At 45.8% G+C, this 25655-nt stretch overlaps 1 protein-coding gene across 1 annotated transcript; it reads left to right on the forward strand.

Moving 5' to 3' along the window:
• The first annotated feature begins 14052 nt into the window (after nt 1-14052).
• Nucleotides 14053-24067, forward strand: STON1 (stonin 1). Its single transcript, XM_088532159.1, has 3 exons — nt 14053-16144; nt 23348-23550; nt 23881-24067. Exons 1-3 carry the CDS (start codon nt 14242-14244, stop codon nt 23953-23955), a joined length of 2181 nt encoding a protein of 726 aa, XP_088388285.1. The 5' UTR covers nt 14053-14241; the 3' UTR covers nt 23956-24067.
• Nucleotides 24068-25655: the final 1588 nt, after the last annotated feature.

Here is a 25655-nt window from a genome sequence, read left to right on the forward strand (position 1 = left end):
GCATATGCCATTTTCTGAAAGGCCTAAGTTAAAGACAAACTTTGAAGATTTTTTTTTCTTTATTTTTTCAAACAAAGTTAAAACCATCTGTGTTACCTCCAACTGTTTTTGCAACAGAGCATAGCACTGCACCAAACCTAGAATCAATACAGAATGTGCAGGCAACTAGGTGCAATTCTAAAGTGTGCTGGTTTATCAGTATTTTTCCCTTGGACTAACTATTTGGAAATCTATGTGAGCATCTGCCTCAGTCAGCTGTAAATAATGCCTATGGAGAGATGGGTAGGCAATTTGGGTCACTCAAGCTCTCTTCCTTGAGTTTTTTTTTTTTTTTTTTTTTTTTTAAAGGAAAAGTTTTCAAGTAAGTTCTGGACAGTCGTAAACTATCAATACACAAAAATTAGGATCTCTGGAAAATGGTGGGATACGATGTCAGCTGGTATGGTGTAAAGAAGACAAAGCCATGATCTTCTTGCTGGGATCCGGTGACACACTAAGAGATAACAGGTGCTGATGGACGTAGAAAACTTCCTTACACATCTAACTATGCGTTGAGCCTTGAGGAGGGTCTGTCTCTGAGGTGGGCAGTTTGTGTTCTTTAGTGCGCTAAGCATACAGGGCAATTAGAGCACCAGGCTGCCAACAGCATGGTCAAAATGAAAACAAATCTTAAGGCAAATAAAACCAAAAAAGTAATTGCTACAAGAGGTCAGGTTCCTCTCTTACCCGGGCAAGATGCCACTCCATAAAGAATGCTTAGTTCATGTTTTCTACCCTGTTGTTACTTGCAGTATTACTCAGCAGTGAATCAAGACTATGTTTGAAGAGGCTGTGGTTGTCCAAATTCCCTACTATTTCCCTTAGTTTCCAAGCCAGACACTTGCCCTACCTGAAAGGGTGCCTGCAGAACTGCTGCCTTCAAAGGAGAGGTGGCTGCAGAGGGCAGCTTCTGGGATCTTTATATGGGATCATATTTGAGTCTTTATAAGCTAAAGCCCAATGGGAGCTATGAAATCTCCCCCATGGAAATGTGCCTGGGTTCATTCCTCCTCGGAATGCTGGTGGCTTTAGCCCTGTCTGTGCCAATTCCCAGTCACTTGGCTTCTTGTAAAAGCCTTGAGTGCAAAGACTTGCATTGCCTTATAGTGCTAGGGTGATGTAGTTGACCTGCAAAATAAAAAGCATGTGCTTCTTACTGGATTTAACTTGCCTGTCAGGCTGCTTAGTTAACTGCTGCTATAAGAATTTTGGTTTTAAAGTTGATATATGAAATTGTAAAAAATGAATATTTCTGTAACTTCAGAAGTCAAATGATTTATCTGCACTGATTTTTACCTCTAGATCACATTGCAAGTCCAAAACCTTATAGAAAGATGGAATCAACCCTTAAAATCCAGACCTGAGATCAAAGCTCTCTATTTACATTCTTCCATAAGCAACAGGGCTTGGTGTTTGAGAAGTGTGTAGGCCATAAAGTTTAAAGGCCAGAGCAGAATTTCCAGTTATTTTAAGCACTAGAAATTATATTTTATTAGCCAACCTGGAAACTAGCCTGGGGCAGCATTTAGCTTTTTGCAATTTTCTAACCTTATATAGGATATTGCTTCTGAAATGAGTATGTAGAGAGGAAGAAAGAAAACCCTGAAATGTGTGTCACCCTCCTAGAGATTCAAGCTTTCCTCCTTTCACACCTAGAGGACTTCAGCCTGTGCTTGAAGCGTAAGTGCAAAGCACTTTTCATGAATGATTTTTAAAGTAAGTTAAAAGCTTGAAAAGATGTGAGCTGAGGACTTCAGTGCAGTTTCACTATAGGCATAGCTACAGGAGTATCATTACTGTGCCCCTTATACAACTGTCTACTTACAAACTTTAAAGCTGTGTGTAGTTCATGTAGTGTCAGCCACAGCTAGTATTTACCTTGTAGCAGGGGAAATGAATTTCACCAAAAATTTGTTTTCGGATCTGGAAAGTCTGATTGATTTTTAGTCTGGGTGCACAAAACAGGCTTTCTTAGGCTAAAGGCCTGGCCCAGGAGGTCAACAGCATTTGAAGCTAGCTGCAGGAGGCAGTGAATCTCTAACAAAAAGAATGCAATAGTGTGTTTTATTCCTGCTACGCAGTATTTTTGTAACCAGCTTATATACAGTGAATATGGAGAACTTAATAAATGTGCTAAACTTGTGCGATTTTTAATAGGAATAGTTTTAAGTGAATGAAAAAAATAACTTAGTAAGGAGAGAAGAACTTGTTTCTGATTTTAATTCTCAAAATGGATGTTATCTTTTTCACGGTAATTTGTTGCCAAAATAAACAAGGAAGTAGGACAAAATTATAATAAAGTCTAGAAATCAGTGCTTTTCTGTCTTTAATAATATTTGTTCTGGCAATATATGAACTGACAGGCTTTGCTTGTCAAACTAGTTATAAATGGTAAATAGTAGAGAGGTTAATATAAAATAAATCATGTTAAGATCAACATAAATATACGTATAAATATGAAGTGACTTCATTAGCATTGTAAAATGTTAAATGAGTTTAATAACTGCCTGTATATATTGTATCTTTATGTAAAACACTTAAAGCAATTAAAACTATTTCTACAGTAAATATATCTTGAAGTTGATTTGCACATGCTATTTGTTAAAGCCTAATTATACTAGATATTTTTAAATTTCAGTATCGGAGAGGGCTGGTTTCTGCTTGAGTTTAGTGTCCTGAATTATTTTGGGGAAAGATGAGAATAGCAGAATTTTATTAAAGTCTCGTTTTAAAAAAACGAATCCTAAATATTAGCTCTGTCAATTTTGCAGAAATCTGTTTATAACCCACCTCCCTGTGTTCATGTGCTTACACAGCCTTATTTGATATTGAAACCTAACAGTGACCTTGACAGCAAGAAGCAGTTTTGTTGCAGAGAGTGGTGTGGGGCACCATTAGTCACCTCCTGTTCTCCTCTCCAGTCCCTCTGTGGTTTGTCAGCATGAAGCCAAGCTGAGCTCTCACACACAAAAGAGCAGACTTGCCTCAGTAAAGGAAAAAGCTCATCTAGTGCTAGACAAATGCTGACCTTGATACAAAGATGTGCAAAATAAATACCCTTTCCATTAGAGCACTAGAGCTGAAAACTGTGAGAAAGGCTAGCATGGAAGCTAAAAGTAAAGGGATTTATTAAATGTTGTGAGGGGGAAAAAATAATAGGTATATATATGCAATTCTGCAGGAGATGTTTTCTCATTTATAGTCTCCTGGCTCTTCCTCAAGAAGTAGGCAGTGATGCTCATGTTCTTGCTGCCCAGATGTACGGTGCATCTTGTGAGAAAGGGAAACCTTTACTTTGCTTATAGGGAAACCTATACTGAGCACCATTGCCCTGCAAATGCAAATAGCTAGAGCTTGAATATTATTTCTCATGATTAGGGTGGAAGAGTGAGATTGCTTAGTTTTCAGGGAAAGAAAATGGTGTGAATGAATGCAATTTACAGAAGGGCATCCCTCCTTGTTGTCTGTAAACTGCAAGGGACAGTTCAGTCGCATTGAAACACTAAAATGGACGAGCCGAGCGGCCTTGCACCCAGCTGCTCCAAGACAGGGCAACTCCTTTCCTGCTGCAGCTGAACAGGAGCGCTCAGGCTGTTCCGGGCTTCCACAGTGCCTCCTGCTTCGGGCAGGGCTTGCAGCGAGCAGTACCTCTGTGCTCAGTGCTCCCAGCACTGCACTGTCCTCCTTTCAAAGGGCTGCCATCTGTATGAAGGTTAAGCAATTTCGGTGGTTTATCTTGAAGAAAAAGGGATGTCCTTTGCTGAGATCTGCTGAGTGTTGCTGGAATGCTGTCCTCCTCCCTCTTTAAACAGTGCTAGAAATCTTTGCTGCCTTATGTTTTTCCAGAGTCAGTGCTCGTCCTACCTCAAGGCATTGAATTTACTGGAACCTGCCTGAACTTCAGCAGGCCTGTTTGCTTTGGGCTGACTTTCTGACTCCATAAGAACTTGCGAAAAAAAACCTCACCAGCTTTTTCTCCAAGGAAAACTAGCCCTTGGCTCACTTGGATCACACAGCAGTGTCTCATAGCCTCGCCCCAGCCTGCTCATAGGCTTTATCCACGCTTGTTCCCTGAGAGCTCCCCATCTCAGTAACACAGTGATAGTTCATCTCTGAAATTCTTAGTCTTTCCAGTACCCTGCTGTTCTGTGTCGCTCTTGGGCTACAGTCGATCTCCTGTTACTGTCCAGGACAACAGGAACAGGTTTTTCTCCAGCTGCATGTAGATCATTTGAGTCACCTAACAGTCTGTGGACATGAGTCTTTTCTCACTGCCCATGTTCTGCGGGCCTGGTCTACCACATATGAAGTTCCTTCCCAAGCTTTGATTCTCATCATCATTAAAACACTAGTTTTTTTTTTTTCTTTTGGTTCTCCCTTTCCTGGAGCATGAATTCATTAATTGGACACCAGAGAGCCCTCCCCTTTCCTTGACAGTCATCTTCCTCCCCCGGGAATACTATGATTGATATTACAGAGGAGTAGTAGCTATTCCTACACCAAATAGAAAATGGCCATAGCTTAATATCTTACTAAGAAACCTGCAACTATTGTATTTAAGATAGCTGCTAAAATGCTGTGGAGCTCTCTCTGGGCATTTAAGCTTGCACGAGTGCCAGCAGGGAGACCTTGGGGAAAGCTGCACAGGTGGAAGGTGATCCTGGCATCCTCAAACTCTTCAAAGCTGTGAGGCTCTTTTACACCAAACTGTTCTGGGCAGGACATACCTGTGGCTACTCTGTGGATTCAGCTATGAGCAAAATTATCTCTGGATGAGGGATCTGCATTGTGAACACACGCAGAGATCCTTTAGCTGTGCTTACTCGTAAGAAACTTGTCTATGCAGCTGCAGCAGCCATTACTATCGAAGCAAAATCTTGCGTTCATCAGGCATTTTCTTCCCTGCTTTCTACATTTCACAGTGTCCACAGATGCGTGGAGAGCTGCCTTCTTTTTCACTTACACAGAAATTAAATAGCTACACTTAAAGCTTCTCGGTCCTGTTTTGAAAGAAGACTGAAGCATTTCAGAGGAGCTCCATATTATTTACTGCATGTATCAAGATTTGCATGCATGTCATTTGTTATTAAGAGGTGGTGAAAAATCCAACCTTGAGATGCAATATGGCATTATATAAATTATGCCATCTAAGAAAAGCTGGCACAGAGATGCACAGGTATAACAGTATTCCAGCTAATGAAGATAGAACGTAATTTTATGTTTTAAATTGAAGTAAATGATGTATGTGAGAATAAATACTCTCACCTCCTCCCCTACAGAGGCACTTATCCCTCAGAGAAATAGGTTGTGTGCTGGAGAGTTGAGCAGAGCAGGGTTGTAGTTGCTCCCCTAAAAGGCCATGTTCCTTGGGTGGTTCCTTCCCTAGCAGGCTCATGCTGGATGGGCTCTTCAGATGCTCTTCGTGTGCCTCCCCTGTCCCCCACTTTTCCAAGACCTGGGGTTTTATTTGCTCCTAGCAGGATTTTGGGGCCGTTTCCACCGCGTTTGGGAGCTTTGGTGGTTTGACAACCTCATACAAGCTCCAGGGGTCGCCTGGGCCCGCGGGACCAGGTCTACCCCGCGCCACGCTGGGCTGGTGAGGCCCCAGGTTGCCGCGGGGAGCGCCCGCCCCAGCCCGGCGCGCGGGGAGGCCTCGGCCCGGCCCGGGAGGGAGACGGGCGGGGGGAGGCCGAGGCGGGGCCTGGCGCCCGGCCCGGGAGGGAGGCGGGCGGGGGGAGGCCGAGGCGGGGCCTGGCGCCCGGCCCGGCCCGGCCCGGCCCGGGAGGGAGGCGGGCGGGGGGAGGCCGAGGCGGGGCCTGGCGCCCGGCCCGGCCCGGCGCGCCGCCTGCCGCCGCCCGGTGGCCGCTGCCTCTGCCCGCGGCGGCCACTTCCCCCATGGCGGCGCCGCGGCGGTGACTCCCCGGCCGGCCGGGTAAGCGCCGGGCCCGGGGCGGCAGTGGGGGAGGGAGGGCGGCAGGAAGGGTGCTCCCCGCGGTGGAAAGCCCGTTTTAAAGCATTAAAATGGCCCGGGCCGATGGGGAAGGGGTTTTGCGAGTGCAGGCTTGGAGGTTCCTCTATAGGAGCCCTTCAGTGTCTCTTGGCTGAGTTTTCCCTGCTTGGAGCCTGAGGCTCCCACACATGTAAGAGGAGGAGAAGTGGAGGTGGCTGCAGACAAAGCTCGGGTTTGTCCTGTTCCTGCTCAGGAGCAAATGCCGAGGCAGAAAGCGATGGACTTGCTGCTTTCCCACATCTCGGCATCAGCAGCCCCGGGAGAGGCGCTTTGGGGCTGTGCGTGTCCCGAGTGCGTGTCCCGAGTGCGGCCAAGCGCAGGACTGGCTTTCCCAGGAGAAGATTTTCCATGTGTCCGGGGGTTAGGCTGACCCTGCACTACGTCACTGTGGGCTTAATGCTCCTTTTTGTTTGTTTCAATAGGGCTATGCAGATGTGTCTAAATCCCAAATTCAGGCAAGGCTTTGAGCTGAGGCAGCTCAGTTAAACAAGTAATGGTCGGCTCTGGTGGGCTCTGCGTTACCCCGTGCAGCGGGGTAACGAGGTGCTTCTGCTCCACCACTTTTCTTCCAGGTTTTATTTCTTTAAGCCTTTAACTTTGGGATGCCAGCATGTACACATGTATTAAAAAATATATTAAAAATATATTAAAAAAACAAACAAACAAACAAAAACAAGAACAGAAAAAAAAACCACAAACAAACTCACCTTTGGAGAGGCGTCCAACTTAGGCTTTTGGAAGAAAAAGTTATGAATTATAGTTTCTGAAATGATTGTCACTACTATCTATTAAGAAATGCCTCTATCCAATTAAATAAGTGAGGTTTTAATTATGACACTCCTTCTCAGTAATACTAGTAGTCTTCTCAGGCTTTAAGCAAGTACAACACTTCCTGCAGTCTTTTTTGTTCAGAAATGCTAGTAGTGGCAGCTATATAGCAGTTTTCATTAAGAAGCACTCTGTGGTGTGTGTTGTGCAGTATGTCGGTCTGTAGGAAGGCACCAGCCCTTGCTTGCTGGCCACTAAAGCATGAGGCAATTTAAATTGCTGCTTTAAAAAACTGACCCTAGCCGCCCAGAAAGAGGCCGCGTTGTGTTGCTCAGTAAATGCGCTGAATGCAAGACCAGCCGTTCGCACAGCTGCCTCCTGCACGCTGCTGGGTTGGCAGAGGGAGCCCTGCAGGGCCATGTTTGCTCTGTTTGCAGCGTTTCATCCCTCACTTCACTTGCACAGTGTGGGCGCCAGCCCAGCACCCGCTCTGCGTGTGTTCCTCACCACGGCCTGCTCGGCGCCTGTGTGCTGAAGTTTTTGGGGCTTTTCCTTTTCTTGTGCATCCCGGGGAGCGCTCGGCTGCAGGAGGAGCCTGTTGCTGTGAGCAGAGCCGCCTGTGCCGACGTTTCTGCCGCTGGGTAATGTAATATAAGTCTCTCCCTCGCCCTTGGCTAAGCAGGAGGCGGAGGGAGGGATCGAGATGCTGAGCTCCTCGCCAGCGCTTTTGTGGGATGTTTGCGCATTCCTGCTGGTAACATGTTTCCTAAACAAAGTTTAAAATGACTTCAGTGGGTTTGGTAACATCCCATTAGCTTAGTGACCTCCGTGAGCTGCATAAAAAAAAAAAATAGATTTCTTTTCCTCCCGCTTCCAAGTCGAAGCACTGCAGTGTGTTTGTTGGGCTCTTTTGTTTAAAAAGAAAGGCAGCCCAACCTCTACGCTGCAGAATGTCAGCTGATGTCAAGAGAGCCTATGTGAAACCCTTCCTAGCTGCCCCTCGCCCTCTGAGAGCTGCCCGTGGGTTATGCAGTAACTATGGCAATGCCCAAGAGTAGTGTGATTCAGGGAGCACGGGCAGAATGGATGAAGTAAATGAGCGAGGGAGGGCTGGAACACAAGCACCTTCACTGGCGGCGCCGGCACTCCTCCCAGCAGCGAGGCAGCCCGGGAAGGCAGCGCCGCTGTGGGTCCCCTCCGTCCCCCTCTCCTTGGCTTGTGCAAAGGAGAAGGGCCCGGCACGTAGGTGCCTCGCACAAGTGGGAGGGCTGAGCATGTGTGCAGGCAAGTGAATTAAAAGTGATCTATGTATCTGCTCTAAGCAGATACGAGGAAGAAAGAAAACGGAGTGCCTTAGAGGGTGCTGTGGTAAACACGAGGGAAAAGAGTGGAAACGTTTAATAGCCCCAGTTCACATGCTGTTTTTATTGTACTTGTTTTTTTCTTCTAGAAAGAGAGTTTTTCTTTTAAAGTTGTTCGTTGTAACACGGAGAACCATCTGGTGGTTGTGTGATTTCACCTGTTTGCATTCGAGTCAGCAGAAGCACTCCCGCTGCGGTGGGTGGGTGGGAGGCGCAGCCCTTGAGAGGGCTGTCCCGACCGTCACTGCCTGCAGCACACGGGGCCTGCGCACAGGTACCCAGTTACGAGTGTGAGCTACAGAGATGCAAGGAAACACATACTGCAAAATGTATTGCCTAGGCCTGCTGTGGTCAGTTAGTCTCAGGGATATGAAAGGGAACATCTCAGATATTCAGCATCTTCCTGATTGTAGGGTGGGTTTCCTCAGTCAGTTCTGAGATCTTGCATCTGAGAAGGATGCTGAGCTGGATGCTGAGTGCTGCTTTTTACCATTCTTGTAGTCAGATTGGATGATGTACCACAGGTAGAGTCTTTTTGTATTTTTCTTTAATAGCAGGATGAGTCATAAGTGTACCTATTTCTGAATCTTTTCTTATTTATCAGGACTATCCAGAGTTGGTGGCATGATGCAAGATGTGATTGCATCCTCTCCAAACAAAACAGTTGAATATAGCTGTGAAATGGGAAATGGTTCTTGTTCCGTGCTGGGAAGTGCTTGGTGCGAGTCTGTAACTCGTGAGTGTTTTGTAGCTGGAGACTGCCTCCTGATGGACTTTGCTGTGCTAACTGTTGCATTTATGGAGGACCTCTGTGTGTTTTGTCACGATGCTTCATGCTGGAACAGTCACACGAAGTAGCACAGGGACTGGTGCAAGTCGCTCTATCGTTCCTGTCAGGTGAACCAGCTGGCATGGGATGGTAAGAGGCTGTTGCAGCTTTTTGCAACTCACACTTGCTGTGTGCACTGAGGAAGACAGACTTCTGAGTAACTTCCAGGAGCAGCTGCATAAAATCACCCTGCTGGTGTCTGCACCAGTGGTACTTAAACTAGCTTCCTATATGTTTATTTTATCCCTTCTTGAAAGCTGTGTTCTTGATGACAAACTCTGCAAAAGCGTCTTGAGATGGTAGCTGAGCCCCAGGCGATGGCGCTGCAGCGGCTGGTGCAGTGCCCGCCGCTTCTGAGGCGCCTCTGGAGACAAGCCCATGTTTAAGCACTGGGGAGGGTCTGATAGGATGGATGGGGAAGGAAAAGGGAGTTCATTTGCAGGGTTTGGGGTGATTATTCTGTGGCAAGGATGGAAATTGTTTCTAATACAAACGCTGAATTTAATATATAAACTGGAGGATCACCCCGGCTTACCTCGCCCTGCTGTGAACTACTATTTGAGAAAGACCTGTTTCAAGCACAGCCAGATGGACTTGGATAGTTATTAGAAATGTGAATGTGGCAGGACTGCTGCTTTTCTTCCCTTTTCTTTTGAGAGCTTCCTGTGGGTTTTTCCTTACTGTGTGAATTTTCCATCTGTTTGCAACCTTGAAGGCATCCAGGGAGGCCTGAAAAGCTGACGAGCAGACACTTTTCCAACAGCCTTCTCCAGGCCATGTCAGCAGTCACAAATGGGAGATTTTTGTGCTTATTTTGAAATTGATTTTGATTTGATTTCTGCTGGTAGCACCCTGCTGCTGCAGAGTGTTTTTACCTGCGAGGGTGATGTTAAGGGACCCTTAAAGCTCTAGAGGGTGGGGAGAGCTCCACTGAGCAGCACAGTGTGGGAGCCCCAAGGATAAAACACTGTGGCAATTAATGGGCTTGACAGGTTCTAATGATATAATAATCTGTCCTGCTCCTACATTTGCTGTAATACTGAAAGATTAGCTACAAGTTCAGAGCTTCTTGCAGATGTACTTGTACCCCAGGGAACGAGCAGTGTAAATAATATTGAAGGCTGGGTGCGTTTTTGAGTGTTTTTCCTGTAGCCCATTTTCTCTAGGCAATGAAATGAGTGATGCAGGGGGAGCCTCGCTGTCTGTGTGGGTCTTTGCAGTCAGGTGTGCCTCCTGGTTACACTTATGTCTGAAGCAGAGATGGCAGCAGAGCGGTTAAGTAAATGGAACCATGTGTAGCCTCAAAGTAAAATTTGGGGGCAATCAGCGTAAATGAAGCAGTGTTTTACAGGGAAAATGTGCTTTATGTGCTTCTCCCAGTTACCTGATAAACAAAGCACTGGTGCAAAGGATATGGCCGCAAAATGTGGAGATGAATCTGCTATATTTTACCTAGATATTACAAACATTTTCAAACATGAGGGTGTTTTACATCCCCCGTGTCCTTCATTCCTGCATTACAAACTGTAGAGCATTTGCGCTTCCCTCTGAAATCATTATGCTTTATGGCAAAACTCACCCTGACTTGAGTTCCTGGGGGTTATTTAGCTTTAAATTTCTGCTGGGAGGCAGGTCATGGCCTGAATGCGGGAGCTGCAGCGGTGCGAGGCCAGACACGCGGCTGGGGGCTGGGGTCTGCGCGCGCTGGACCCATTGTGTGGCGGCTGCAGCTGCTTTTGGAGGGGCTATTGAACTGCTTTCCTGCACTCTGTGTCTGTGTGTGCCTATTGCAAGGTGTATGAGTGTTGCTGAGCTGGCTTTGTTATTTTGAATGGGAAACTATTAGTTGTGTTGAGGCTGTAAAACACTGCCGTGGAAATGGTGAGGTCTATGCTGAGGTCTCCCGTGCAGAGCTTGCATGGAGAACGTGTAGCAGTGCTGAGGCTGCAGTGGTCTCGGGAGCAACAAAAATGAGTGTATTTATGAAATCCTGCCTTCCTCTGTGTCCTGGAGGATGAGCATGGTCTGTGAAGCGTTACATGCCCTTGCTGCCTGCTTGGCAGGAGAAAGCTGCGTCCCTGTCGCTCCCAGGCAGCCCATTTCCACTAGCCAACCCTGCTCCTCTTCAGTGTAAGAGATATAAGAAAACAGTGTCGCTTGTGTGGCAGAGGGCACCGGGCCCGTGGGGCTGCTCAAGGCGGCACCTCAGACTGCTCAAGGCGGCACCTCAGAGCGGGAAGGCGCTTGCTGTTCCTGGTGTCCATGTGGGAATGTCCCCCAAGGGGCAGCGGTGCTGAGCATTGTCCCACGCACAGGTTTCACCTGGGATTTAGAAGTGCCGACGGGGGCAGTAGCAGCCGCAGCCCGGACGGTCTGTGGGTGGCGGGACAGGAAGGCTGCTCCCCGCGGCGCTGCGCTGGGCAAGGGGAGGCTGTTGGCTGCACAACGGGACAAGCTGAGCTGAGTTCCAGTTCCAGCTTTCGGGTTCAGTAGTGATGCATTTAAGATCAACTGTTATTTCTGCCAGCGTCTTCGTTTGTAATGTTAATATTCTAAAAATGGTATTTCCTGTCACATTGCAGAATGAGATGCCACACATGCTTCCAATCTAAATGTTATGAGCTGCATAACATATGTTGTAATAGCGACCCATGGCATCTTGTATTGTTTTCCTGTTACTTAAAACACAAGGGTTATGTTCATATGGGTCCCATGGTGGCTTCCTGAGAGTTGAACCAGATGTATTTTAAAAATAAAATTCTACTTTGCTGCCATTTAAAGGAAGACTATCCTAACTCTTGAGAAGGAATGTTGAAGCACTTGCCATGCAGGAAGATCCTGAGATAAGATCCTAATTTGTTCTGCAGATGTAAAGGCATCAGAGAAAAACTACATAATGTAACATAAGACCATAAACGCTTTCTTTTAAATATTGATGGACGGCACTACCAGTACCCATAATATGCGAGAAGTTATGTTTCCTGTTTATCACATTACATTCTGTAAATAGTTTAAAAAGATACACTTGCTTTTTTTTTTCTTTTCCCAGTGCTTGTTTCTGGAGATCCGTTAGCAATAGCAGTAGCACTGCTGTAAATTTTAACACTTGATTCTTGGGTGTAACATGTGTGTCTCCTTTATTTTTATCAATATCATTTTTTTTTTGAAAAATACATTTCTGGAAAATAATAAAAGGTGAAAGCTACAGTCTTTGACAGAAATGGTATTGTGACTGCAGCTCTGAGATGCATGTGCAAAAGTGTTTTTCTTCTTGGACTTTTATTGACTGAAGTCAAGTATTTGGCAGGTAACTTTCAAGCATTTTTGTATTTTACAACAAAAATATCTGCAAAACAATTTGTAGCATCCCATTCAGGAGAAGCAGAGGTACCCCCCCCAACATCTGGAAGTAAAAAAGGACACAGAAGAGTTGAGTTTTAATGAGAGAATGGGGACTATGATGCAAAATGCATTCTTTACGGTCAAGAATACAGTAAGCAATGTTCGTATTTACTTCCCTCCTTGATTTGCTGCACGCTGAGCAGTGCTGCAAGCACAGGGCGGAAAAAGTTGTGACAAAATAGTAGAGCGAAGAACTGTGCTTTTCTTTCCATCGCTTTATTTTGATGAAGTGATCGTGTAGGTGAAGGACACGCCAAGAGTTGCCTTAGCTTGAGTTGTGCAGCAGTGACTTGTCCGCTTGCCTTCTCTCGCTGCTTAAAAGGGGAGAGAAAATTCCTGTAAAATAGCTCACATAGCGCAAATATTTTCACTGCATAAAAAGGTCGCAGGTTCAAAAAATAATGAAGGACTGAAGTGTCTGCAGCGCAGGCCCTTGTTTGCTCAGCAGTGAAGTGAGCACATTGTGTCTCAGCTCGTGGTATTTTCCTAAAAGCCATAAACTGGCCAAGAAATAGTGGTGAAATTTTAAAAATAACGACCTGTAATGCAGCGTTAAGACTTCACTTGGCTGAACTTTGTCATCGGCAGAAACGAGCTGTTCTCTGAATGTTTCTGGATGAGGAGTGGGTGGCTTTGGTGCCTACGGGATTATGTGCTGTAAGGTGGGTGCCCTTGCCATGCAGTTAGTATATGCGGCCTCACCATGGCTGCTTGTGCATGGGGAGAGGAGGATTCAGGTCATCCTAGGCCAACCCTATGCAACCCGGGTGCGCGTGTGGCCGCCTGTGCGCGACCAGCTCTGCCCTCCCTGCGCTTTCGGGCAAATAAGCCCCGAGGCTTCTTTCCCAGACCAGCGATGCGTCTGTGAGCCCTGGGCTGCATCACGCTCCATTCCTCTGCCATCGTTTGCTGTTTAGTTTTTGCTGCTTCATCACCTGTGGGCAGCAGGAAGGAAAAGCTTGGAGGGGACGATATCCTGCCAAGGAAGCAGCGCACACTTAGCTTTCAGCGCGTTGACTTCAAACCTCAGGGCCAAGAGGAGTTGTTTACTGCTTGCAGCTCTGCTCGGAGGCCAGCCAGCAGTGCTGTCTACCAAAACTGTTTTGTTTGATGAAGTGGAATTTATTAATTGATTTGAAAGAACTCCATTTTTTTTTTCCAGGCTGCCAGCCAATCCGGTGTATGTGTTGTTAGTTGTCCTTGGCCCCCAGCTTTTAGTTTATGGTGAGTGCTTGGAAGCTACCCTTCAAGAGGGATATTCTGCTTGTTCTTAGGCAGAACAAGCTCTCTCACTTGTTTATAAGTCTCTCTTTTTTTTTTCCCCTCTAACTTTGCTACTCTGACCTGGCTACAGTCTGTAAGTCAGCGTTGGAGGAGCAGAAAAAGCAGATTTTTTTCCCACCTTGAATTCATTTTTGGAACCACCTGCATCATTTTCAGTAAAACCTTGTGTAGCGGTGGTGGGACCTCACGTGCTGGTGAGACTGAGTGTGGACTCGTCTGTCTTGCATGTATCACAAGCTCCTGGGAGACTGTGTGGTGGAAAACACAGTGCATGCAGTCCTGAACACCGCTAGTCTGGCACAGCCGTGAGGACTTTGGGGTGGCCTCACTGTTTTCTACATGGTTGTCTCATGATACGTGTAAAACCCAAAGTAGGTCAGATTTGTAAATCACATGCAAATTGCAAGCCCCATGTGGTTTGAGTATTATAAGGATCATGTTTCTTTGTTTTGTCTATCAAGAGCATTTTTTTCTGATCATGTCTGTTCTTTCTTAATAGATGGTTTGCGGGTGATACGTGTGCAAGTGATTCAAGTTGCTCCTGCAGGATGTGTTCCACAAATCCAGCAAATTGGGTTACCTTCGATGATGAGCCGCTCTTCCAGTCTCCTCAGAAATCAGCTGAAAATCAGAGTAGTTGCAGAGCAAATGGCCTAAAGCTCAATCTCTCTAATGTGCCTGAACCCTCCAGCAGGTCCTCTTCGACAGGCAGCACTCCGCTCTCCTCTCCTGTCGTTGACTTTTACCTAAGTCCTGGACCCCCCAGTAACTCTCCGCTTACTACACCTACCAGGGACTACCCAGTAAGCCCATGTATCCCCAAGTCTGGGGTCCACATCCTTTATCCTATTCCTGAATGGCCGCCAAAAGCTAACTGTCTTCCATCACCTGGCGATTGCCCTTCCTTAACTTCACAGAAACCGAGCAGCCTTCCTGTGAACACCTTGACTGATGACAATCCAGTTAAGGGAGTCTCCAGATCAACAGATGAAGGGAATCCCAATCTGCAGGAAAGCTGTGATGAGTTAGGAGAGCCCTCGGAGTGCTTCCCGTACTTCCAGAGTGACTGTGCTTTCTCCAGTCCCTTCTGGAAAGAAGGATGTTCACTCAGCACGTCGCCACCTCACCTCACCACACAGAGGAAGGACAAAGCGCTTGACAGAAACATTTGTCCTTCTAAAGAAAGAGAAACCTGGCATGATCAGAAGAGCCTTAACCAGGGTTCCTTCAGCTATGTCTGTGAACGGCTGGAACACCTGCAGACGGCCGGCAATGCGCGCGCCTGGCATGGCCTCCCCTCCACCTGCGGGCACGGACTCTTCAGGAGCCAGCACGCAGACGGGTGGCCCTTCATGCTGAGGATTCCCGAGAAGAAGAACATGATGTCATCTCGGCAGTGGGGCCCTATTTACCTCAAAGTTCTTGCTGGGGGTGTGTTACAAATGTATTATGAAAAGGGCCTAGAGAAGCCTTTCAAGGAATTCCAGTTGCAGCCACACTGTAAGCTTTCCGAGCCCAAGCTGGAGAGCTATAATGTTTCAGGAAAAATTCATACTGTGAAGATTGAGTGTGTGTCCTACGTGGAGAAAAGGAAGTATCATCCCAAAGTAGAAGTGATCCATGAACCGGAGGCTGAGCAGATGTTAAAGTTGGGAACCACGGATTATAACGACTTCACTGATTTCCTTGAAACCATTGAGGACGAGCTCATGAAACTTCCTGCCACTTCTAAACAAAAGCGAAATTATGAAGAACAAGAAATGACTCTAGAAATAGTGGACAACTTTTGGGGTAAAATCACTAAAGCTGAAGGAAAACTTGTGGAAAGTGCTGTCATCACACACATTTACTGTTTATGTTTTGTGAATGGGAGTACTGACTGCTTTTTAACTTTAAATGATCTAGAACTCCAGAAAAGGGATGAACGCTACTTGGAGAAGGAGACGGAGAAGAAATGGATTGATATTCTAGATTACCATTTCCACAGCTGTGTTAAAACACAGGAATTTGAGCAATCACGAATTATTAAGTTTACACCTCCTGATGCCTGCAGGCTGGAGCTAATGCGTTTCAAGACGCAGTATAACGGACGAGACCTTCCATTCTCGGTGAAGGCTGCTGTTGTGGTTCAGGGAGCATACGTAGAACTTCAGGCTTTTATTAACACATCTTCAACTGCTCTGACACCAACGCGTTTACCTTCTGTGAAGCACTGTGAAAACGTTATGATACGCTTCCCAGTTCCTGCACAGTGGATCAAAGCACTTTGGACCATGAACCTCCAGAAGCAGAAGTCCCTAAAAGCGAAAATGAATAGAAGAACGTGCCTTGGCTCCTTACATGAGATTGAATCTGATCCTGTAATACAAGTCTCAGTTGGAACGGCAAAATATGAAAGCGCCTATAGGGCTGTGGTGTGGAAGATAGACAGGCTTCCAGATAAAAACTCAAGTAAATAACTTGCTATAAAATAATGGGCTTGGGAGCAGATCTTGTCAGGGTTTGTGCAATGTTCTTATGCTATGTAGTTTCGTCACCTTGGGTAGTTCTAATGTGTACCTGTGCAGTGGTGTCCATAGGAGCTAACCTTTAAGAGAAAGGAGAGTATGGCCTCTTTTTTTTTTTTTTTTTCCCTAAAGGGTGATTTCTTAATTTGTTTGATCCCAGCAGATGTATTATTATCATTCATTATAATAGTGCAGTACCCGGAAATTTGTAGCAAGAATAAGGGGCAGGTTTATGTGGACCAGCTGGGCCATGGGGGGATGGGAAGTGACCGCTGGCAGCTGAAGTGATTTGCCAGCCCAGTGTCACATAATAAATTGCAGAGTTGGAATTTAACTCTCGCATCTCAGTTTTCTAGCAGCTTTTAAGAAATGGTAGGGATGATACGTGACTAGAAGATGCTGTGGTCAAACCTGCTGTAGCAGATTGGCTGTGCAAAGACTGCTGTCTGCTACCTCACTTACAGGGTCATACACTGAGATTGTATAATCGTGAAAATAACCATGCTGACGGAAGATACCTCTGGGTATATTGCTGTTTCTCTGTGGTGGTGATACCAAACTTTAAATACCTGCAACAATAAAACGAGTTGCACGTAGGGGAGTAATAATTTTCCACTAAGTAAAATAGCTAATTTAGTCTAATTTAATCATCAAAGTACTGCTTTTGGAGAAGGAAAATATAAACACACAGCTTTAAAATTCCCATTTTAGTCATGTTAACAGACTTATACAGCTACCCTGGTTCTTTTCTAAAGGCACAAAAATGCTGAGAAATATTTCATTGTTTTAAATGCTGCAGAATGGAGCCACTAGACCCTTTCCTTGGATATGCTTTATATGTATATGAGGCTTTGGGGGATCTTTGTAGGATGAGGGCATCTATTAAACTATTTGACCTAAAATATCTGCAAAAACTGTACCTTTGAGACTGGAGAAAGAGTGAAAAATTAACAAGTGAATTGAATTAGACTTGCAGAGTACTAACTGTCTGGCCTACATACCTCTTTAAAATGTCCAGAAAAGATTTAGTCTTCTAAAGGGCAGATTTCATGTATGTTAGTACCGACATTTCTACTCAATGGTTCAGGCAGCTAGACATGTGATCAGCCAGAAGTTCCCTTTCAAAACTATATGTAAAAAAAGAACTCCTGAAGGTAATTTTCTCTGATTTTAACTAACCATAAGCAACATAGTTTAAGGCATTATGGTATCCATTTTCTGTCATTATGATATATTGTTTTCTTTTTCATTTTTCTTTCATCTGGTACTTGAATGTTTCTGATTGTTACTTCTGACATGTAATAAGACAAAAATATGAATAGGGAATGTTGTCCTGAGCCTGTGTGTGAACTAGGTTGGAAAGACCCTTTTACAGCAAGGCAGAGCCTCGTGCGTCGACGTGCTGCTGCAGCACTGCAGGTTATGGCACGGCTCCTGGCAGGGCAGGACCAGTTTGTGTTTCGTGGTGCTCTTGTGTGGGAACACGGATGCCTTTGGTTTGCAGGACGTGTCTGACTTAGGAGGGGAGGTCTCTCCAAGCTGGAGCGATTTTTGCCTTTCTGTTTGCATTGCTGTGGCAGGGGCAGTGGTGACGGCGCCTCTGCAGAGCTGGTGCTGCGGGCCTCCGTGGCCATCTGCCCTGCATCTCGTGCTGGGAGAAGCTGTGGTTGGACCTGTGGTGTCTCCCGGTCCTTCCACCCTCAGCCTCGTGCTCCGCTCTGCCGCGATGCTGGGGCTGCCAAGAAAGGGGCCATGAGAATGACAGGAAGATGTAGCCCCGGCGGGTGGGCTGCTGATCAGCACGAGGCCAAGGGAGCAGCGGTGCGGGGGAAGCGACACACGGAGCGGACTGGGAAGCACCGGAGGAGAAAGGAGAGGGGGCAGTGGAGACGTTAGTGGGATCTGGCCCCCCAGAAAATCAATAGATCAGGACAAGGAGTTGAGAGGAAGAAGTGGGAGATTTAAATGGAAATCAAATCCATGAGGGCTTCCAAACTCTGTGAATAAGGATGCCAGTTGTCTGTTCGGAGTCTTGCTGTGCTGCTGCTGTGGCCTCTGTGTTTTCCCAAAGCTTACGGGACTGACTGCTTGGGTAGCTTTAATATTCCTTGCTGCTTAATGTAGATATGTTTCTACAAGATCAGTCCGTAGGTTTAGTCAGGCAATTTTACAGAAGATTATGATTCTCCCAAAGTCTTTAATTCCCTACAGTTTGTTCACCTTAAGACTTGTTGTGCACAATTAAGCTGAGATTTATGGTGTTTGAAAGTAAGAACCTTTTCTGTGGCATTCTACAACTTTAAATTATTTTCTAACAAAGCTTAAACTGTTGACATTTGAATAGCTCCTCTGGCTAAGATCTGCAAATTCATCTGTATCCTTGAAATGTTCTCGCGTTTTAGAAAGTGTTTCAATAGTAATACTGCCTGGTCAAGTTTTAAGGTTTTATCTCTAGTATGTATGCAGTAAAGACTGCAAAAATAGAACTGCCCGGAGGTGTGCCAAAATTTGGAGGCAGTCGGACTAATAGAAATATGTAAACTTTCATAATACGTTTACTGTAGGGAGAAAAATATGCCAGTGTTTTTGCTTGCAAAAAGCCTTTGTCCAACACTGGGCGGGGCGGGGAGGAGGAATAAAAGTCCCAGTTGCCTGCAGGCCAACAGATACATTGTATCTCCATTTATAGTCATCAAAATATGTCAGTTCTTGCTGAAGTGTGTCCTTGGAAGGGTGCTGTCCAAGCAGAGCCTGTGGTGGCCATGAGATACCCCCGAGTTTTAGTAGCTGCCTGTGCTTGTTTAAGTATATACACGGAGGGTGTGGGGCCTGAAAGCCAGCAGCGACTGTAGAAGAAAGATACTTTAAAAGCCTCGGGCTTTGTGTTGTCTAGTGAAACTTCTGCAAATTGAGCGTGTTTGTGTAATGAGCCTGGCCTGCAGAAACAGGGCCCGGGTCGCGCTTTCAGCACCTCCTGGTGCCTGCGTTTGCACCGTGGCCTTTCCTGCCCAGGCAGTGGTCCCTCCCCGCGGTTCTTCCCTCAGTTGCTTCTCCTCCATGAAGGAGCTGCGGGGACGGAGCAAAGCAGAAAGAGGGAGCCCACTCACGGTTGCTGGGGCCCTGCTCCTGCCTTCCAGCACCTGCGCAGGGGCCCTGAGCGTGACCCGGCTGCAGTGCTGGAGGGCTCACAGCAGCCTTGGGCTGGTGCTGGTTTTGCTTCAGAGCTGGCAGAAAGTCCTGCTCGTGACATCTGTGCTTGACGGCCATTGCCACCACCTCCTCCTGGTGCCACAGCACAGGACAGCTCCTTGGCACAGGCGGCTTCCCATTCCCCTGCTTCCCATGCCTTTCTCCAGGAATACGGGTAAATGCACCATCCGGACCATGGGTTGCTGACTTCTAACAACCCTGCTTCCAAGGTGTTTTAAATAAATATTGATGCTCCCATACTTAAAAGACTTTTAGTACTGGAGCTGATTTAGTAAATATAAAATTACTTAACTAAGGTAGCCCTACCAGCTTGTCTTTCAGCCTAAACTGTTTGGCTTCACCATCCTTTCTCAGATTGAGGTGACTTGCTTGCCTGCTTACTCGGAGTGAATAAGTACTATAGTATGAACAAGGGCAGCAAAGTTGGGTTCTTTGTTTGTTTGTGAAGTGCTGTATTACTGCTAAGTGACAATGTGAATCTTTTTGTTGTTGTTCTTTGTTGGTCTTTCTTCTTAGAGGAATAGAGCAAGAACTTGGAATAGTTTTTAGAAAATAAAGAGTGCAATTCACAAATATAAAATAAGGAAGACTTAGATCTCCCAATTCATTAAAGTCTTATCAAGTTAGTGACAGGACAAGGGGTGATATAGGAAGTTTAATCCCTGTATGAGGAAGAACGTTCTTGTGAGGGTGGCAGAGCCCTGGAACAGGCTGCCCGGAGAGATTGTGGAGTCTCCTTCTCTGGAGATCTTCCAAACTCGCCTGGATGCCACCCTGTGCCGCGTGCTCTAGATGTCCCTGCTGGAGCATGGGGGTTGGACTACATGATCTCTAGAGGTCCCTTCCAATCTCAACCATTCTGTGATTCTGTAAGTTGCCTAGACACTTAAGACCCAGAATCTTTGGCTCTTAAATTAGCTAGTAAAAGTGCAGTTATCTTCCAAAAGTATCCCAGCAACTCCTTTAAGGAGACATTCAGCTCTATCAGGCCAGGTGCTCGTGCCTCCTCCATGTGTTATTGGCCTTGTACTGGATAGCTGGGCTCACCTGGGTCATCTTAGCTTCCACTGGGACGCCGTGCAGACTTAATACCATGCCTGCTTCAACCTCTCTGTCTTTACCCACATCTGTGATTTCTGGCCAACATCTCACTTGTTCATTCTTACTTTTTCTTTTGATAAAAGATCTTGTATATACAGCCCGTATTTTTTTTTCTTTCAACTCCAGTGTAATATAAGGCTAAGGAAACAATAGGTTCATATAGCAGATGACAAGGACTGGCCAGTATTAGGTGAAAAGGAAGGCAGCGCTCTCTGTGTCCCAAAGTGGCGGTCGTTGCTTCCTTGCCCACTGGCCATCAGGAAGGGATTCCTGCGCGCTCTGACCACAGCCCAGTGCTGGGCAGGGAGACTTGCGCAGGAGTTAAGCGGTAAGTACCTCATCCTGGGCTTGATGTTGCTACAGGGGGGCATAGGCTGCAGTCCTGCGCGTTTTGCAAGTAGGGAAAAGCGTCAAGTGGAGGCTGCTCCAGAGGACCCAGGGCAGTAGCCTTGCCCAGCTCTCACAACTATCGTCTCTGCCATTGCAGGTTATGACCTAGGGGAAAGCTAAGATCCCAGAGCTTGTCAAATCACAACATCCAGACTAAATCAAGAGTGCTCTGCCTCCCTGGTGGTTTTTAAGTACTTTGTGGTACTGAATCACAGCAGTGTCTAACAGGTCTGTCAAGCAGCATGGCAAGAATGGCCCACATATGGCCCATATACGAATGGGACAGATGGACACCTGCCATCAGACATGTCAAGGAAAATTCCAAACAGTGGTTGTCTCTGGATTCCCTTTCTCAGAAGACAATAGTTTTCCAGACAATTCTTGTTCCTATTGATTTCTTCAGAGGCCTTTCTCCTATATCAAGAAGATGCTAAATTTCATCACCACAAGCCCCTAGATGTACATCCTATTCCTTCTGCCTCAAATGAGCTCCAAACAAGGCACTGCTACCCTAGGACAGCACCTTTCTCCACAGATTCTCAGTCAAACCGTACACTCCGAGGCAGAAAGAGCCCTATGTTAAGCAGGGGCTGACGTGCCACCTCAGTGTTATGCCTGCTGCTGCTCTTTCAGCAAGGACCCTTCACCTGTGGTTGATGTATCTGTGAAGTCTGTACATCCCATCCCAGAAAACAGCACATAAAACAGGTCAACAAAGTGTGTTATCAAACTGCTGCTCTACTGGGGAGCACGCAGGCCGTACAGCTTGCTGAGGCCTAGCTGCCTCCCAGCACCACTGCTGGAGAAGGGGCAGGGCCTCCCAGTCAGCAGGGCACAGCTCAGGCAGGTTGTGGTGCTGGAGCCAAAGCCCACGGCAGTTCCCTGGCTGGGAAGAGGAGGCCTTGTGCCAGTCTCCTTGGTGCTGCCGTTGCTGTCACCGCAGATCTTGCTGTGACGATGAGAGGTTTAGGATGGAGAGGGTCAGCCTTTGCAGCATCGCTCCACCAAGTCCAGGTAGTTTGGAGGAGGCACCGTGAATTTTCTCCAGATTCACAGGGCATTACTGCAGGAGCAACGTACTCGGCCACAGTGAGGGACAACCTGCAGCAGCTTGTGGACAAGGCACCACGTGGCATGACGTGGCACTTTGCAAGTTTCTGTAATAAAGTCTTTAATGTTATAGTCTACCTGTCCGTGTGTGTTGTCTTATCGTCCTGAGACTTTAGCCGCAGGCTCTGTGCCTCCTGCATCCCGCTCTTTTGCCGAACACCTTTATGGGCTTGCAAATTATGCAAAAGATACCTTTTTTCTTGAGTGCCTTGAAGGACCTGATCCTGTAGAGTTCACAGTGGAGTGGCTAATGTCTAGCATGTACTGGACGCGCTGAATTTGGCACAAATCACAGTTTTGATAGTTTACTGATGCTGAAAATACTAGAGAGGAGAGGTAAGGCAGAACTTGTGTTTTTTTTGCCCTGAAGAATTTGGAGAGTCAGCTGTGCTATAAAGGATCCTTTTCATTTTGGTGTATTGGCTCCATGCATGTAGTGAATTTACTGGCCTCAGTTTCAATGGACAGACGGGTTTTCGCCTTGGTGTTCCTGTGTGTGAGAGAATTATTTCCCCATCCCTTGGCCACGTATGAGAAACTCTAAAGCAAGAGAGCGATAGGATCTAAGGCTGGCTTGAAGAATTCTGGAACACACTGTGGTACACAGGTGATCCTTCGTGGTCCTGACTTATAGCATCATGGATCCTTCCACAAGGCCTTTGTTTGGATGGAGGAGGCCCTTTTTCCCATAGCAAAAGCAAAGCTAGAAAGGGAGAGTCATTAGCCCTTACCCCACACCTGGGATATATCCTGTTTGAGCAGTACTCTGAGCTGCACCATTACCTTCCCCATGTCAGTGTGCTCTGAGAAAGGGTGTTGGACCAGATTGTTGTGGTACTTGAAATAAACACTGGTGAACTTCCTACAGCAGAGAGCTCTGGAAAGACAGTTGTTGGACATAGGGCAGCATCTTTGCTGTGCCTAAACTGAGATGTTCAAGCTTTTTTTTCCTTTCCATAAGAGTGAGAAATGTATTTTTAAGCAAAGACTGAGATTCTTCCCTAAAAATCTGAATTTAGCTGCCAAGTAATACCCTTTGTTTAATGAGAAGATGGCAGGATCTAGTGCATCTTGTGCAAATTGATCTGTAATACCTGTAATCTGTAATATCTGTAATCTGATGAGCGTCAGAGGTGGGGGAAGTAGAGGATAGAGGAGTGAGGGGCCATTTGGAGGCCAAGGAGCAAAACACTGGAGATAAACTAGTCCTGGGTTTATAACAGCTGTGCATTAATAAAAAATTCAAACTATTAGAATGATGGTCTGTATTAACTGTGCTCTGCAAATAAATTAAAAATAAGTATTTGATAGTGTTTTTTTTTTTTTTTCCCCAAAGGTTCAGATCATCCACACAGTCTGTCTTACAAACTAGAGCTCGGATCAGACCAGGAAATACCTTCTGACTGGTACCCATTTGCTATGGTGCAGTTTGTCATCCATGAGGCCTGTGCCTCAAGAACGGAGGTCAAGTCCCTGGGCGTTGAGAGCGACGTGCAGCCCCAGAAACACATCCTGCAGAAGGCGTTTTACAACTGCCAGGTATCAGCGCTCCGTTCCTCACCTACCCTGTGCAGTATTTGCAAAGCCAGTGTGATCTGTATTCTAGCCATACCTTGCATGCTCTTGCGAGAGCGACCCTGAGCCAAAGAATCGTTAAAAAATAATTCTTTGCCTGATCAAAGGTAATCCTGAAAGCAGCACTGCAAGTGCAGCATTGTTTTTCCTCAGCACACTGTGTCTGGGAGCAGCGTTTTTGAAGTCTGGTGGGCCCGGGAGTCTTCTTATTCTGTGTCAAGGCTTGTATTCACAGTTACTTGCTCAATTCTACCTGTTTTTTGTTTGTTTGTTTGTTTTGTTTTCTAACTACAGGTTGAAATTGAGAAGAAATGGATTAGGCTTGATGGAGAAGATCCAGATAAGGCTGGCAGCTGCCTAATGCAGTAAAAGAGGACAGCAGGTGCCATCATGTAGTATTAGCAGGAACTCATTTCCATGGGAAACTCTATTGATAGACAAAGTGCAATGATCCAATTTAGGATAAATACAATCACTGAGTTGTTTTTACTACTTTTGGGTTTGATTCTGCAAGTCAGTACATTGTCAGCTTACACTGAGCTAAACCTCCTGTTAGGAGAGAACCGATATGAGTAAGGTCATCTTGTAAAGATTTGCAGGGCACGAGCACTTAAGTGACTGATTCCTTTTTTTCCTGTTGCGTATCTATGACTTGGGAGTGATCTCATATTCTGTATTGCAAACCAGCGGCACCACTCAAGGAGCTCACATCACTTGGACATAAAATATTCAGCAATAAAAGCTGTCTGTATGCTTTTATGTGCAGACCAGCATCTGTGCAAGGCCCAGCAGCAGCAATTGCACTTTTGGGTGAGGTTGGAAAATCCATGTCCCCCCTGCTTCTGCTCACCTCAATATACATCAACAGAACAAGTCGTAACATAACTTTCTACAAGTGCCTCAACTAACGAGTAGAAACTGGTTGATCTCTTTGGTGGAATGGAAGAAGTTGCTCAGCAATGTTTCCTCATCTCTTTTGTAGCTGTGAGTGTTTCCTCCCCAACATTTTATAGGTTTGCTTAATGTCATCTCTTGGGGAAAAAAAAAAAAAAAAACACATATGGCAGATGTGATTGAAACTTCTGTACCAGCCTTAGATAAGTCTTTTTCACTACTGCAGCAAGTGAAACAAGGGACAGATCCTCAGCAACTGTAAATCAGTCCAGGTGTCTTAAATTCAATAAAGTCTTGCTAATTTACACCAACAGAGCTGAAAAAAAAAGGCCCAATTGCCCTGGGCCGGCTCCAGGCCTTCTGATCCAGGTATTGCTCTGGGAAGTGCAGGCTGTGCTGCACTGTTGCTTTGGGAAACTTGAAGACAGAGAGCAGGTCTTTCTGTGGAGGGAAAGCAAGGTGGTTCTCCCGCTACTGGCTCCCAAGGGGCTTTTCGATGGGAAAAGGGCACTGGAATAGACTGGCACTAGGGAAGTGAAGCTGTGACACTTCAGCAGGCAGCGTGAGCTACTAATCCCTACCAGTATGTTAACAGTTTTTGAACAGTTGGAAATTGGGGAAGGGTTTACATGTTTTTCCAAAGTCATTACCCACTTTGCCATTTTCTGCAGGGGATAACTCCAGGTCTGAAAAAAAGTATAGTGATGAACTTAAAAAATGCTCCTCATACTTTTTTGCTGCAATTTTCCTAAAATTATCCTTACTTCAAACTGAAATAACTGGAGAATAAAAATATAGTAAGGCACTAAGTCACAATTTATATTTTGGCACAGCTGTTCACAGTTTATGTGAACACTGAGTAAAAATACAGAAAAATGTTATTCCCTAAAAGTAGAAATATGTGAGATATACCTTGAGAAAATTATCAGTCTGAAGAAACAGAAGGCCATAATATTAACAGAGTTCATCACAATAAAGTTTTCTTCCCCCATTTAAAAGCTGAGAATGAAATGGGTAATAGATTCTATACTAAATCCTGAGGGTAGATTTTTTATGTGTATTGCATTGCCAAAGCCCCAATAGGCTATTATGGTATTTTGCCTTCTCTATATATCCCATTTTATTAGCAGATTATATTACCAGAAATTTAAGCAAATGCATTAGCGAGTAGTCAT

The sequence above is a fragment of the Tinamus guttatus genome, unplaced genomic scaffold (genome assembly GCF_059628265.1).
Source record: "Tinamus guttatus ecotype Peru unplaced genomic scaffold, ASM5962826v1 Tinamus_guttatus_pri_ptg000456l, whole genome shotgun sequence".
In the NCBI taxonomy this organism is placed as follows: domain Eukaryota; kingdom Metazoa; phylum Chordata; class Aves; order Tinamiformes; family Tinamidae; genus Tinamus; species Tinamus guttatus.